This window comes from Dromaius novaehollandiae, chromosome 5 (genome assembly GCF_036370855.1).
Source record: "Dromaius novaehollandiae isolate bDroNov1 chromosome 5, bDroNov1.hap1, whole genome shotgun sequence".
Lineage (NCBI taxonomy): Eukaryota > Metazoa > Chordata > Aves > Casuariiformes > Dromaiidae > Dromaius > Dromaius novaehollandiae.
The window spans coordinates 38,551,850-38,566,494 of NC_088102.1; the positions used below are offsets into that span (position 1 = coordinate 38,551,850).

The 14,645-nt window shown below is 39.8% G+C and overlaps 1 protein-coding gene across 15 annotated transcripts in view; it reads left to right on the plus strand.

The window, feature by feature from the left end:
* Positions 1 to 14,645, plus strand: part of RAD51B (RAD51 paralog B) — a 411,492-nt gene that overhangs the window by 254,579 nt on the left and 142,268 nt on the right. Inside the window, exon 9 of one of the 15 annotated variants that reach the window (XM_064512494.1) lies at positions 9,116 to 9,180. The exons of the other annotated variants lie outside the window; for them this stretch is intronic. Coding sequence (XP_064368564.1) covers positions 9,116 to 9,180 — 65 coding nt within the window. The remainder of the gene's footprint in view (positions 1 to 9,115; positions 9,181 to 14,645) is intronic. 15 annotated transcript variants of the gene reach the window in all.

Below are 14,645 nucleotides of genomic sequence, written 5' to 3' on the forward strand. Positions count from 1 at the left end.
CTGTGTATCTGTTCTAAGCCAGTTGTATAATGTGCCTATCGTATGGAAAATCAGTTCCATGAAAATGCAGAGATTTCAGAAAAAAAAAAAAATGGGTGATGGTATGGAGTCATATAAGGAGATAGACTAGTTGTAGGAAAGTAGGGGGGGTTTAGGCAAGATTAAATTTTTGTGGTTCTGCATTATGGAGGACACTGCTTTTGAAGAATGTCGCCATACTGTAATGCAGGTTGAGCAGATTTACTATCTGATTAACCCAGCCTATGTGTCAATTTTTGGAGGTCCTCAGAAGAGATTATTTTACCCAATTTTTTAGGTTTTGCAGAACTACGGAAAAGAAACGTCCTTATTTTGTCACAGAAAATAATTCATTCTTGCTTACAAAACCTACACAGAAGAAAGAAATATTTTTTCTTAATCTGTTTAGTTCTTATCTCTTTGAGAATTGTGCTATTTTCCGTGTTCTCTCCTTCCTCCTTCTGTTTCAAATGGCCTAAATATTGTGATGTGGCTGAACATGGCCATTTTGACTTCCCTGTGTGCTCCCCAGGAAAGGTTCCTGGTAGGTATGGCCCTTCTGCATGAGTGTGAAAATCAGTGTTTTTTGGGGAATGTCTTTTGTTGGGGCAGACTATAACTGAAGATCTAGTAATGTGGGATGCACATGGTATCTTTAGCAGATTATGCAAGTGAGTAATAATCTCTTCTTATTTACTGGAATTACTTACTGTCTTTCAATTTATTGTCAGGGCAAATTTTGAGCATCCTGACCAGGATGTTCAGCCAGTGTGATATGGAGCTGTTGGTACTAGAGTGGATATTGAAAGCAGCACAGCTGCACTAGTTCACTGCTATGCCCTTAACTAGTAAGACAACCTAGCACCATGCTGATGTAGCTTTCCTGCTTCTCTTGTTGGACTACCTTGACTGTCTCTAGCTGACAGATCTCTCTCATGTGCTTTAATGTGCACATAGACATCTTCTAAATCAAAGATCCCATTAGCAAAAGATTGGTAAAATGACTTTCCATGTCAACTGACTGTCCATTTGTCTTGCTTTTTATGTGGCAGGACAGTCCTTTGGCTGTTGAGTGTCAAAATAGATACAGACAGACTGAAGGAGCACTGATTGGAATTATGCAAACCCTTGCATTACAAAAAAAAAGATATTTTTGTAGGACAGACAGTCTACTCCAGAGACTTCTGCTTCATCCCTTCTATCTTTTGAATCAAGATGGCATGGAAGGTTGTTATGTGCTCGAATTTCCATGCATATGTACAAACCACATCCTTTAAAAATATATAAATAAGTAGCTTATTAGCTTCTTCTGATTGAAAAGGCTCTAGGCTGATAACCCTGATGACAGAAATCTTTTGCTTATCCATAGATCATATACAAGCGTAAGCAGCAATATGAATTTAGTGAGTTGCGTGCGAACAGGATGAATCTGGACACACTGTGCAATTGTAGCATAAACAGATGATTATCGACGCAGTATGATACAGACTTAAAACAGGAAAAGTGCCAAATGAAAGGATGCCATAAAAAGTAGAGGAAAAGGGTCAGTAACTGGTATCTAGAGCTGAAATATCACTAGGCCACTTTTCTGACTTGTGTGTTTGTTCATGTCTCTGTTTGCAGTAAGGTTCCTTCCTAATGGACTTGTGGGGGATGGTTATACAGTATAAACATCGCTGTAGTCCTTTCTACGTTACATGGGGCTGGATTTATGGCCCCCTCCTGTTAACAGGACACTTTATACAGAGAAAAATATTTCCATCAGTCTTGAACAAGAACCCATTTACTCAGGTGCTTATACAACACTAATCGATATGGTATCTAAGAATCTATCTAGAAATGAAAGGACACTTGACAGAATGGAAAAGAACAGAAAGAAGCCTTTAAATAGTTCATGTTTATCTCTGTCCCTTTTTTAATAAGCTTTGCAGTTTTTCTTAACGAAGATTATTTTAACACCAGATTGGCAAAAGGTAGCAGGAGCTGTGCAACCTTCAAACTCAGAGATTTTTAATGCAAAGCATCCTAAACAAAGAAGCAGGAACATCTCTCAGGTAGAGAGGTAAATTCATTCATTAAATTATATTGAGTCTTTCTGCTGAGACTGGTGACAGAAGAGTAAACTGATAAGGGTGCTTTCCACTAGGGACTGACCTGCAGCACCCCAGTTATTCTTCACAGGCCAGGCAGCTCTCCTCTTCGGCTGCCGCCAACCTGCACTGGTTGTGAGTTCACCCCGTCATGGTACACTATGTTTTCAAATTACTGTGCAAACATTTGCTGACTGATCTCTGCAACACCCTGCCAGGTGCTCATAACTGAGGAAACTGAGTCATGAATAAATAACTTGCCAGACTAAATCCTTTGCAGCTGGGACTAGAGCTGGAATCTGTTCATTGCCATTTATGTGCCACTAAGCTTGATCTCACTCAACCTTTACTACCTATTTTTCAGGCACTTAAGAAGTCTTTGTACCTCCTCATAGTATGTCGTTCCTGGTTGTGAAGGCACTCCTGCTTCTATGTCCAGTTTTCTCTTTAAATTAACTCACCCTCTGCACTGGTTTTATGTATGTTTTCTATGTCACTGACTTCTCTCATCTTCTGAATCTCTTTTCTTTGCATGCCTTAAACATTTCTTCATCAATGTTCACCATTAATGTAAGCTTAACAGAGCTGAGACTGTGTTCTGAGCTTTCTTGCAAAACCCATTGTACTTCTTTGTTTTCCTGTTTCTGCTGATACCGTAGGTGTTTGCTGTCTCTGAGGCCCAGGGCCCAGAAGTCACCTTGCGTTCCTACCTCTCTCCCATTTGCAGACATTAAAATTGTTCCAGGTTATGCTATTGCATATTTCATAACAAAGCAAAGAGCTACCATTTAAATTTTGTGACAAGTAAAATGCTTGTCCAGGCCCTTATCTTCCATATTGGTTAATGCAACATCTTAATTTCTAGTATCATTAACCCCATCGTTTTTCTCCTCTGTCCAAAAAAAAACCCACAGAAGGGAGCATTGTTACCTTGATACCTGCATAGTCACAGTGACACTATTGTTTTGATTTTTATGTTTTCTCTCTTTTGTAACTGGGAAAGTGGCCTTTTGCCTTCATCTGATTGCATAATTGTGCACCTTTGTGTAAATCAGATAGCAAAACTCTCAGAAATCAGGGCTATGTCTCCTGTTCTTCCCTTGGAGCCACTTAGAGGTCAGGATAGGAGGCGTAAGATTACTTATAACAAAATCTGTTCTGAAGATAAACAGAGAAGTTCAGTCTGCGAGTCTGTTAATCCAATGCCTTTTACAAACATTGTATTTACAGCTCACTAAAACAGTATAAAATATGGAGAGAGAAGGAACCAGAATTGATTTTCAGACTCTGGTCTGAACCGTCTGAAAAATGTTTAGTTTGTATGCTTAAGTCCATTTGCAGAGAGAGAATGAATACAAATTCCCATCCTGTTTATGTAGAATCACTTTTCTGATTTTGATTGGACTTTAGTGTGAGCTCTCTCCTGAAAATAGAGTGGAATTAACCTAGGGTGGATTCTGTCATCAATATCTGAAGTGTCATTACTCCTAACCTCAGAGTGACAGTGACCAAAGTTGTTTATCCTTGGAATGCCATCACAAATCCCCCTGCCTCCTGTCTTTTGCCAGATCCTTTTTTTTTCTTTTCCTTGTAATTGAAAGCAAGCAAACAAAAATTCCTAACTCATGTAAGTGTTGATTATTTAGAAAAGTTCTGCTAAGTCCATCCTGGAATATTGTGTACTTAAAGTTTGAAGACATTCTTAATAAAGAAAAAGATCAGAATATCATTATGAAGAAATTGGATAAATTTAAGTAGTAAGAATACAGTGGAATATGAAATTGATAATAATATAAATAGCATAATATATAAAATACTATTAGGTGTTACAAACAAGAGTTTCTGCTTTACATAAGGAGCTAGCAAGTTGGAGGTGAAGATAATACTTGAGTGTTTTAGTTGATCACAGGACGACTAAATCAACAGGGTAATGCAATCACGAAAAGGGTGAGTGCTATACTAGGATGGGTCAGGCAAGATATTTTCAAAGAAAAAAGGAAAGTACCATGGTAGAAAGGCACTGGGGAGTTCTCATCTGGAGTATCGTATATAGCCTGGACATTTGTGTTTAAGGTATGTATGTTCAAAATAAAACAAGTGCTAAGAAGGCATAATAGAACTACTATGGGAATGGAGATGCTCCTTTGGGAAAAAAACAAGAGCTCTGAAGAAACAGACACAAATAGGTCTTCCCATGGCCAGACATCGAGCCCATCCCTCTGCTGCAAGTTCTTGTCCCTGCAGCAGAATCGGCCAAAGGCAGCTTTGCCATCTTCATGCAGAGGAAACATATTAGCACAGATTACTCTGGTCTGTAATTTAAGCTGATGCGTTGGACTTTGAGTGAAGTGGCTGAGGCCTGAGTGTACATTTTCTTTCACTGGTTCCACTGTAAGTGAGTTTGTTAGATGGATCGGTCAGAGAGCTCAGGATGGTGATGTTTTAGGCTACTGCAGCAAGATTGGTTAGAATTCATCTTATTAGCTGGGTCTAGGTGTTACACTGATCCAGAAGTCAAAGCCTTGTATCTGGGAAAGGCTCACATCTTTCTGGCTTGGAGCAAACATGCAACTGTGGTACTGCAGTAATTTTCCAGTGGAAGGTAGAAACAACAAACCTCCTTTTAAGAAGAAGAAGAGAAAGAAAAAGAAGAAGAAGAAGGATTTAGTAATAGAGGAAGTCTCTTCCAGTCTTGTATTTCCGTCAGAATAATGAGTCTATAAAACAGTAGTAGTGAAGTTACATATTTGTCCTCCTTCTGTGTGCATGTGCTCATTTATAGTTCCAAGATTATTTTTTTTCTACCTTGAGGATTTCCTGCCTCAGTAATGCTTTCTCCTTCTTTCTTCTTTTTCTCCTTACTTTCTTCTTAGGTAAGGTCTGTGCTAGAATGTATTTACTGATGTAGCAATAAGTTTGAGCTTTTACTGGTAAAAATCAGACACCTCAGATAAACTTGTAAAACAAAGCAAGCTTCAACATACTGATTTCAGCAAGCAAAATGCATTGCATCCTCTGTGAGAAGGCAGAAATCAGACATGACCCCCATGTTCAGGCATTACAACTTTCATGATGCTCTAAACATATTAAAGGAGAGTATTTAAGGAGTTTGAGTGTCTGTTACACTAGGATATTATACTTTGAACTTGAATTGATGCTGGTTTTTTTGAAGCTAATGTGATTGAACTTTCTAGATTGACAACCCAGGAGAATGATAGCCAGTGACTGGGTTTTCAAGATGGGCTGCACAGAAAATAGCATATTTTCTTCTCTTCAGCCTTATCAGTATATCTACCCATGGTATGATCAGTTAATCTAGAGGGGTTTGTTTTGCCTAGACTTTCTGATCTCTGGTGTCTGTTTGCAGTTCCTGTGCTATCAGTGCCTTTAGCTGTGATCTAAAAACAGACCAAAAAAAAAGAAGCAACTCTCCTGTTGCTTAGAAACTGAATACAGACTACTGACCAGCTTTAAGGAATAGAAACAATTTTGAGATACCACTGCCTGAGAGGGACGGCACCCTAAAGTGGAGGTTTTCAATGGACTCTGATGTTGGAGGTCTGCCTAGCCAGCTAGCTCTTCTTCTTCGTACTGCATCAAGAAGATGTAAAATATATAATTTTCATGATATTACCTTTCCCTGGACTGATTGCTGTAACCGATGGAAAAAAGTGATGTGATTTTGAAAGACAACCGCTCAGTCAGAAATGGAAAGGATGCTAGCGCATTAAGCTGAAGCCCACATTGTGGAAGCATTTAAAGATACTTGACTGAAAGGTAAAAGGCAGATTTACTATAAAATCAGTTCTTCATTATATAAAATAATGTGAGGGAAGTTTACAATAAATCCAAATAAAGGAAAAACATGGATAATATACTACTTTCTGCTCTGCATTGGCTTTGCAGAATCCAGTTCAGGGCGTCTACATGCTCTACCGTGCTGAGCTGGAAGCTGTGGTGTGTAGGATGCAAAGACACCTGAGTTGGCCTTGTACAGAGCTGACTGTGGTCCAGGAGATTGGGCTTGGAGTCTAAGCCAATAAAGCCTTATCAGGCCTGAGCCAGCACTGCTGTTTTACTGTGCAAGCTGATATTTCTGGTCCAACTTGTGTGTTTGTTCTCCAGCATATGTCAGAGAAGTTAGTCTCTCTCACTGCCTGAATTTATTTATCTAATAATAATACAAAAATATTTCCCCATATTCCTCTCAAGCTGCAGATGGAATTAGAAAGCCACTTGATCCCCTCTCAACTTCTTTTTATGCTTCCTGCTGGATCTAGTCCAACTCTTATTAAAAAGAAGAGGAAACTAGTTTGTTTTCCTTTCTTCATGTATTTTGTCTTACTTTTCACTGGCGATCTTAGATTGGCTATCCCAGTTTTCATTTGAAATAACAGAGCAGGCTAAAAAGAGAAAATAGAGGTCTAAATTAGCATGAAAGAATTCAAGGAGTTTCTCACTCATCTAAATTTATTGCTATTAAATACAGAAAAGAAAGTTGTCACTATAAGAAATGTAATAAATAAAAGTTGCATTTTGGGTGCCATTACAGGAAAAAAGAGGTGGAAAGATTTCTTTTTCACCAATTTTTTATCCTACAGTTGTGCGTTTTCTTTGCTAAGACCACATTTTTGTCCTTTGAGCATAACAAATTAAGTTTTCAAAAATTTACAAATATTTAGGATCCCTAGTACATCACATAGACCAATCTGAATTTCTAAAATGCAATAACCATGCAAGAGAATATCGAAGGTTATGAGCTGTAAATGTAGCTGCCAGTAGTTTTGTGAAAAGAATGACCATTATGTCTGACCTTTGCTTCTGCTTCTCCTGCAGCGTAAAAGGGCTTGCTAACCTGCTGATGCTTCTTTAGGGCACGCTGTCGTCAAAACATTCCAGATCTGATGGGTTTCAAAGCAGTGTGCCAGCTCCTAAAGGACTGTCCAGCTATCGTCTGTACCACGTACTGAAATAAAGTATGTTTGCCTTTACCTTAGATAACAAAACTACAAAGTCAGCGAAGAAAAATGTATTAATTGGTGGGGAACCACTAGAAACTTAAACCAAGTCACCCTGAACATTTGTTGGTTGTTAGAGAAAAGTTTTTCCAGTACTCTGTTACTCAACTGTAGTAATAATTCAGTAATACAGATGATTTTTACAAGGCCATGAAGCTTTCTTTTAACACATTGTTTTTCACTTCCTTGGTAAAATCTCTCCCAATAATGTTTTGCTACAGAAAATCTGAGTCTTTTAGAAAGACTGAAATTAAATATTAAATCTATGACATTTTCCCGACTTCTGCAAAATATTACAGTACTCCAAAAGTACATCCATTACATCTGTGTGTATTAGCCCACAGATCTGTATCGCTTTTTTCTTGTCTTTATTATGTGATACCCAGCGGAATCTAAAATATATTCTACTGAGGCTTCAGATAAGATAAAATTCCTGTCTCTCACATGTGAATTTAGCAGTATTGTGTGTTAGGTTGTCTCCAAGGACATAACTTTTAGGAACAGAACAAAGTGAACATACAAAAATAGAAGTTGGAAAGTGTTTTTGTTTGTTTCATTTCAAAAGCTTTTTGCAGCCAGTAATGTGGGTGAAAATATTTATACTGTGGTCTAGAACTTGGTTGAATCCCATTTCTCCTTGCCCCAAGTCTGGGAACTTAAGATTGTGACTTTATATCAAGAAAGTATGAGGGACATTGTTTTTACTGGTGTCTAAAAACGATGAATGGGAGAGCGCCCTTGTGATGCCCTTTACACTGGATTAATTTTCTTTTTGTAAACAGTGATTTTGAGCTTTTTTAGCTATGGAAAGCCAAAAGAAAGTGAAATGCTGTCTATGTGAGAAGGAAAGAGTATTAACTGAATAAAGATTTGAGACACATTAGAAACAGGGATCAGAAATTCAATTTGCAGCAGATACTTTTTTCATCTGTAGAAGGTAAAATAAGCAATATGTTGCTGAAGCTCTTGTAAGTAAGGTTAATAGAGATCTGAAGAACAATAAAAACAATAAATCATGATGGCAATGGTTAATGTCATATTTTTTAAATGTCTATTTCTTATGTCATAGTTGAGAGTTACACCCAGCTGCTCTGCTCTGTGCAGTGATGAGGGCTGGATGCTGTTTGGATCCCGACCTCTTCAGCCACAAGGACAGAGGAGCCAACGGCACCTCTATCTATGCATGTGGCTCAGTGGAAGAGAAAGTGGGTAGCTGCTGGGCTTCCCCGCTGTTTTCTCAGCTGCTACCACCTCTTCCAGGCAAATCTGGCAGGCCTGATGGAAGCAGCCGCATGGTCTCAGGAGAACTGCTCTGATGCCCTTGTACTGTCGCTCCCTTAGGAGCTCTTCCTGATTCAGGACGCATGGTCCTGGGGATAAGGCAGTGTTCCCATATGTGTCATAAATAAGAATTGTATCCTTCAGCCCTTTTCTTGTTTCTAGAACCAGACTCGAACTGAACGGTATTTATTTTCTGTTCTTCTCACAACAGTGGGCCGTAAGCCTGATGAGCGACCGCAGACTGCCACACAGGAACATTCCCCTAGGAGTCTGTCTTTACGTTACCCAACTTTATCCAGCCACAACACCATTCCTAGATCCCTTCTCTTAATACTATTTCATTGTGGTAATCAGGACATGCTGTCTGTCTGTACTCTTTCCTACTTAGTAAATGCTACTAGCTTTTTCTCCTGAATTACCCTTCATGTTGGACAGTTACCAGGCCTTTGGGCCTCAGAAGTATTATAGCATAGGAAATTGTCATGGCCAAGCTTTTGTGAAGTTTCCTGGCCTCCAGAGAACTCTCTGCTGGGAGAATTAGGAAAGACTGGAAAACAGAAAAGATGACAAAATTCGGTTTACCAAGTAGGGAATAAGGCATGTGGCAGAGAGACAGAAAGTGACTCTGGGAAGAAGAATTTCACAGGGGCTGGTGTTACATAAACAGTCGGGAGTTGATTGGCTCCTCGTACCCTGTCTTTCACACAGGGAAATGTATGCCCGGGCCTGCGCTGGGACTGCAGAAGGGATTGGCACGTGGAGGGAGTATGAAGGTAAGATGAGGCTATTTGCCTAGTCTCCCTGGCTTAAGTGGAAGTGTACTGGAGGCAGCCTGCTTTTGTGCAGTTCCAAGGCCAGATTGTTGCAGTTCGACACAATTTGGATTAATATTTTGGATTTGATGTATTTCTCCAATTAAAACTTCAAATGTCCCAATGTTTGCCTGATACTATGAGCAGTTCCCTTACTATGAGCAGTTCATATTGTGAATCCTTAAGTCTACCAGGCAGGAAAAAGATATTCTGGCTAAGATAGTTCAGGACTCTGTTCACAGTCTGGGAGAGGACAGCTAAGCAAAATAATCATTTTGTTAGATTTGGCCTATTGCATTCAGGACAGTCATTCCACTGGAGCACGTCACGGCAGTTTACCTTGGAAAGCTTTATTTTCATTGTCTGTGATTGTCTTTGATTTTCATTTGAGGTTTTGCTGGTTTCCTTCCATTGAAGTTATGGTTACTGAGTCTAGAGATACTCAGAGCTCCTCATTACAGTGCCTGAGCTAAAACCTTGTCATATGGCAGCAGATGCTTCATGCTAAGCTCCCTCACTGGAAATCCAGTGTTGGATTAATACTTGCACACCACAAGGACTGGAGCAATTTGCAGACTGGTCATCTGTTGCCAGCAATTACCTGGATAAGATAGATTCAGGACCTAGAAAACATGAATAGTTAATCTCCAGATGTGAGTATCTGGTGAGAGCTTCCTCTTTATAGGCAGTAAGTGCTAGAAATCATTTGAAGGCAGAGGAGAACATCACAACCAAAACACGTGCCTTTGTTCTGGTTTTATGGGGGGCAGGGGAAGGAATTGACCCCGCTGTGTTTGGGAAACAGGTAACAGAGCTACTGTTTGATCCTTTGTGTAGGGAAAAGCAGGATATCTCTGGAGCTGTGCCTACCTGGCAGAAACTTAACACAGTGAAGTTGCTACAGATGTCTGTCTCCATGCCTGAGTTTGGACTAATGCAAGGGAATGTTATGTGATTTTCATGTAAATGAAAATGAGACAGTGGCAGAGCTAGGAAGAGAGCTCATGAATCCTGATTCCCAGGTCCTGGCATTACACAGTAAGAAAAAGTCCTTTATGCATGTATTGCTCTTTAGAGGCAAGAACTGAAAAAGCGAGGTATAGCAGGACATGACATTCAGAAAGTATCCTCTTTCCTGGACTTGCCCACTCCCCTGCTTCTCCTCCATTCTTGAAAAATTCTTGGTTTTCATTTCTATCTCCTTCTTCTGTTTGTTTTCCTTCCATTTCTTTCCTTTGCAAGTATTGAATGTCTCCTTTGGGAGAAAGCCTAGCCACATGTGCGTGCAATGATGGTTTATTTTTATTGGAGTCATTGCCTGTGACTGTTATTCATTACTATAAGAAGAACTGCACTAACAGACTGCTCCGAGAACTTTTTTTTTTTGGTAGTAAAAAGTCCCATTTTGTACATAGCCATTGAGAGTATTTACTACCGTTGTTATCTAATGGGTTAAGAGTTTGGAGCTAGGATTCCGATGCCACCTCCTGAATGTCCTGTTGTGTGTGGTGTTGCAGAGCAGGATCTCATCTTCTTTCAGCCTCCTGGGCACATTATCTCTCTGAGTCAAATTTTCAGTCATCCATCTACCTCTCTACTACCTGAGCAGTTGAAATGGCCTCTGCTTAGGGAAGAATTTTTGGTTGTACAAAGCTAATACAGTCACTGTGTACTGCTGTGGCCTCTTACAATAAAGTGTACAGCCAAAAAACCACTGTGCTCCAAAAAAGGCCTGCCTGGGATGAAGTGACTGCTTCAGAAAAGGCAATTCAAAAGTAGTATAAAAATGCTTTTGTCTCCCTTGTACTTCAGTGGTCTCCTGGCACTGCAGAAGCAATCAACAGCACTTTCTCTTTGCCTTTATTCTCAAGTCATCGCCCATTTCTCTGTGGGCAAGACCACCATCTCCCATCCTTCAGGCTCATGTAAGCAATTTCTGGTATTTCTGTAAGCCTTTACTGTATCATAAATCATGCAGATAGGCCAAGAAGCCCAAGACTAGATGAGGAGCATATGCTTAGGATGAATGTTAGTCAGAACTTAGAGATGTAAGCAGCTTTATTGATTTCACATAAGAAATATAACAATGTAAAATCAATCAGTATTAATTAGCCGCTTCTGAGGTCAGAGTGCAGCACAGTGAGGCAAGATAAGTGATCTACCTAGGGTTACCCAAAAGAGCATACCCTTACCCTAAAAGTTAATGGCAGGACAAAACAAACAAACAGAAGTGATTTATCTGAAGTTTGGCTTGTACTGCCTAGGTCCATGATTTCTAGAGACTGTTTTAAATGTTTCAGAATCTCTGCTTCCCATTAGCATTGACACCTGAATCTTAAAATCAAACGTAATCTGACAGAATTTGTCCAGGCATATTTTACTTTTGTTAAGGTAAGAGATTTGATTGACTTCTTTATCCCATGCTGAATCCATCTCATGTTTTCCCTCAAGCTTTCTCTTCACTAATTTTCTTACTGAAACTGTTGTCCACTCTTGCTGTTTCCCCTGCAAAACTGTGTTAAGTGCATCTGCATTTCTCCCCCTTATTTTTCTCAAGATGAGAGCCAGGGACCACTTCACTTTGCAGTCTTAGCAGTGTTTTTTTTAATATGTGGAATTTGCATGTGTAATATAGTTTACATGCATTGCACTAAAGGAAAATAAACACCCATGCTGCTAGGTTTCTGGAGGTGAGACAGCAGTCCACTGCCTTTTGAGTCTGTTCATTTTGCTGGTGTTTGCAAATGTGTGCTAAAGGGACGTTTTTAGGGTATACACACACAAATGCTGCTTGCCTTCTTTTCTGCACTAATTGGTTTGGATTTATGGAATGTTTCTCGTAAAGTGCTGCTAGCTGCCATTGTTGCTTTTCTATAAAATGGTAGAGAGGAAACTCATTCCTAAACAGTTTCCTCTGGACAGGATTTTCTTGTGGGGGAAGGAGAGATCCAATCCATTTAAATTGCTCTATAAAGAGTTTTATTGACTTGTGGCCCATTAACCCTGGTCTTGATGAAAAACTTTTCAAAGAACTGGATTTTATGGAGCCACATCTCTCAAGTGCTGTGCATGGCGTAAATGAAGCATAATATTTTTCTAAGAAAACAATCCAAATTGTGATTTGTTGTTTTACATGTTGAAAGTAGTAGGGACTCCACAGCTGTTCCTGGTACTGTGGCACATTTGTAGCCCCATCTCTCACTGTTTGCTCCCAGGTGCTCAGGACTCCTCAGCCTTTACCCATTCTCAATCCAGCAGGTTTGTTTTTACCAGGGAGTATGTATGTGCAGGGTCTAGATGATTACGTGGGCTGAAGGAGGACTGTATATATTCGCTTTCTTTCAGCCCTCTGTTTCTCGTCTTTCATTTCCAGTCATTGTACAGCCTGCCCTGTCCACAGCCTTTTCTAATGACAATAAAAGAAACCATGAAGAAGCCTCCACCTGGTGCATAGCGTACGGTGCAGACAGTGCTGCTGCTTTCTTCAGCTTGAAAAGGGGAAAATCTGTACATAGAGAGCTTTTCCTTGCAGGGGGTTTGGAGGATGTGAGCCATGGGATAGTCTTTATAGTCATCTCCATGTGAAAATGCAAGTCACTGATAAAGTCAAACCAAACTCTTAAATGATTTGCTTGGGAAGACAATGTGATTTGGTAAAGTCTTATTCAGATTTTAGTACTGATACATGTTGTACAATCATTAGGAAGACATTTAGTCTCTGGCCTTCAGTTTATCCAAATGCATACTGGGCATATTTTTCCCCGCTGTTGAAAGCCTTTGAAAATCTACAGATGAAGAACCAGATAAAATCTTGAATCAAAATCCTGTTATTCCAAGAGCCATTCTTAGTGGGGATCAGTAAATTATTTATGGGTATTTCCTGCAGGCTAAGGATGTAGATACAGGATACCTAAGCTATTTCTGGAGGTGAAGAATTAGGGTTGATTTTTGTTCTTATGCTAAGGAACAATATCCCCTGAGGTAAATCAGAATCTGCTGTGAGACTGAAGTCTCTGAGACAGCTCCAAGGCCTAAAGAGGCACTAGTGTTTGGTGAGATCTAGCAGAAAACGAGACACATTTTTTCTCTCACCTGGTAGAAGGCCATCCTGTTGCTCTGAAGGGTGTTTTTACCTGAAGAGGGAGCAGGAAACAGCTGGTAGATTGCTGCTGGGAGACCCTGGTGCTACTGCAGAGTTTGCACCTATCAGGGAGCTGCTGATTGCCTTCCCAGGCACCTTCCTGGTGGGCTGCAGGCAGCCTAACCTGTGCAAGTGGGCAGGAGAGCAGGTCCTGGGAACTGGAGCAGGATTCCCGCTCAGGAGTAAATGATCTACAAAGTAAGAACTGCTGCTTTCATTTCTAGACTATATCAAATTCCTGCACTTTTGGTTTTAAAATAGCAGATAGGGCCCAAGAAGAACCAGCAGGGAGGGGAGAAAAAACAGTTACAGAGTCTGCTGGGTTATCTGATGCAAAATCAGCTAAGTTGTTTTTTGTACTGGCTTTTTCCTGGGCTCTACTGCAGCTGAAAAAACAATCTTTTTAATCTACAATAAGAAGGGAAATTCTGGCGTGAAGATTGTCCACCCCAGACATTTGGCACAATCGAGGAAAGATTTGTTTAGCTTAGCACTAGTTTTATTAGTAAGCGAGGCTAACTGAACCTTTAGAGATAATCTTTTCCCTGTTGAATGACACTGTCGATTGTGTAGGTTTCCCTCTAAACTCTTAGCTATGCTCATCCATGCTAATCTAGTATAATTGAAGAGTTCTGCTGAAACCTACCACTGTTAACAATGACTGTTTACTGCAACAGAACAGCAATGTAAAATTAGCAGAAAGTCCCAGCAAGCCAACATCATTTTAGTAAGGGCAGCTGTAGTAGTGAGAGCCAGATTCCTCTCACAAATCTACTGTGTTTGGTAGTTAGATTTGAATTCCAAAATAGGTGTTGGCTGTAGGTGTAGTTTTGTTGTTCGTTACCGTCCTTAGGGCACATATATGTATTTTGTCATTTTCATAGCCTTCCGCACTCCAAGAGCACAAAAGATAAGTCTAGCAGAAAAGGAAATCTAAGGAAAAAATTAACACAGAAGAAAATAAAAAAAGAACAATCTATTCACTGAGGAAAAGGAGCTGACGTGCTTTAAAAGAGGCATCAGATGGCTCTGCTCATGTTCCTCAGCCATTGTGAGAATCTCGGCCACGTGATTCCTTGTAGTAGTTGCAGCAAAACAAGCCGGTTGTCATCTTAGTCTAAATGGAAATAACATATTAAATGTTAAAACTGCTGTTTTTATTGAATGTTTCATTAAAAAGTCTTAGTCCCTTACTTTAGTTAAAATCGTTAGTTTTTCGTTATGAAATCTTAGTTCTTTACTTGCTGAGAACTCATAACTCACTCAAAATCATCTTAGATATTTC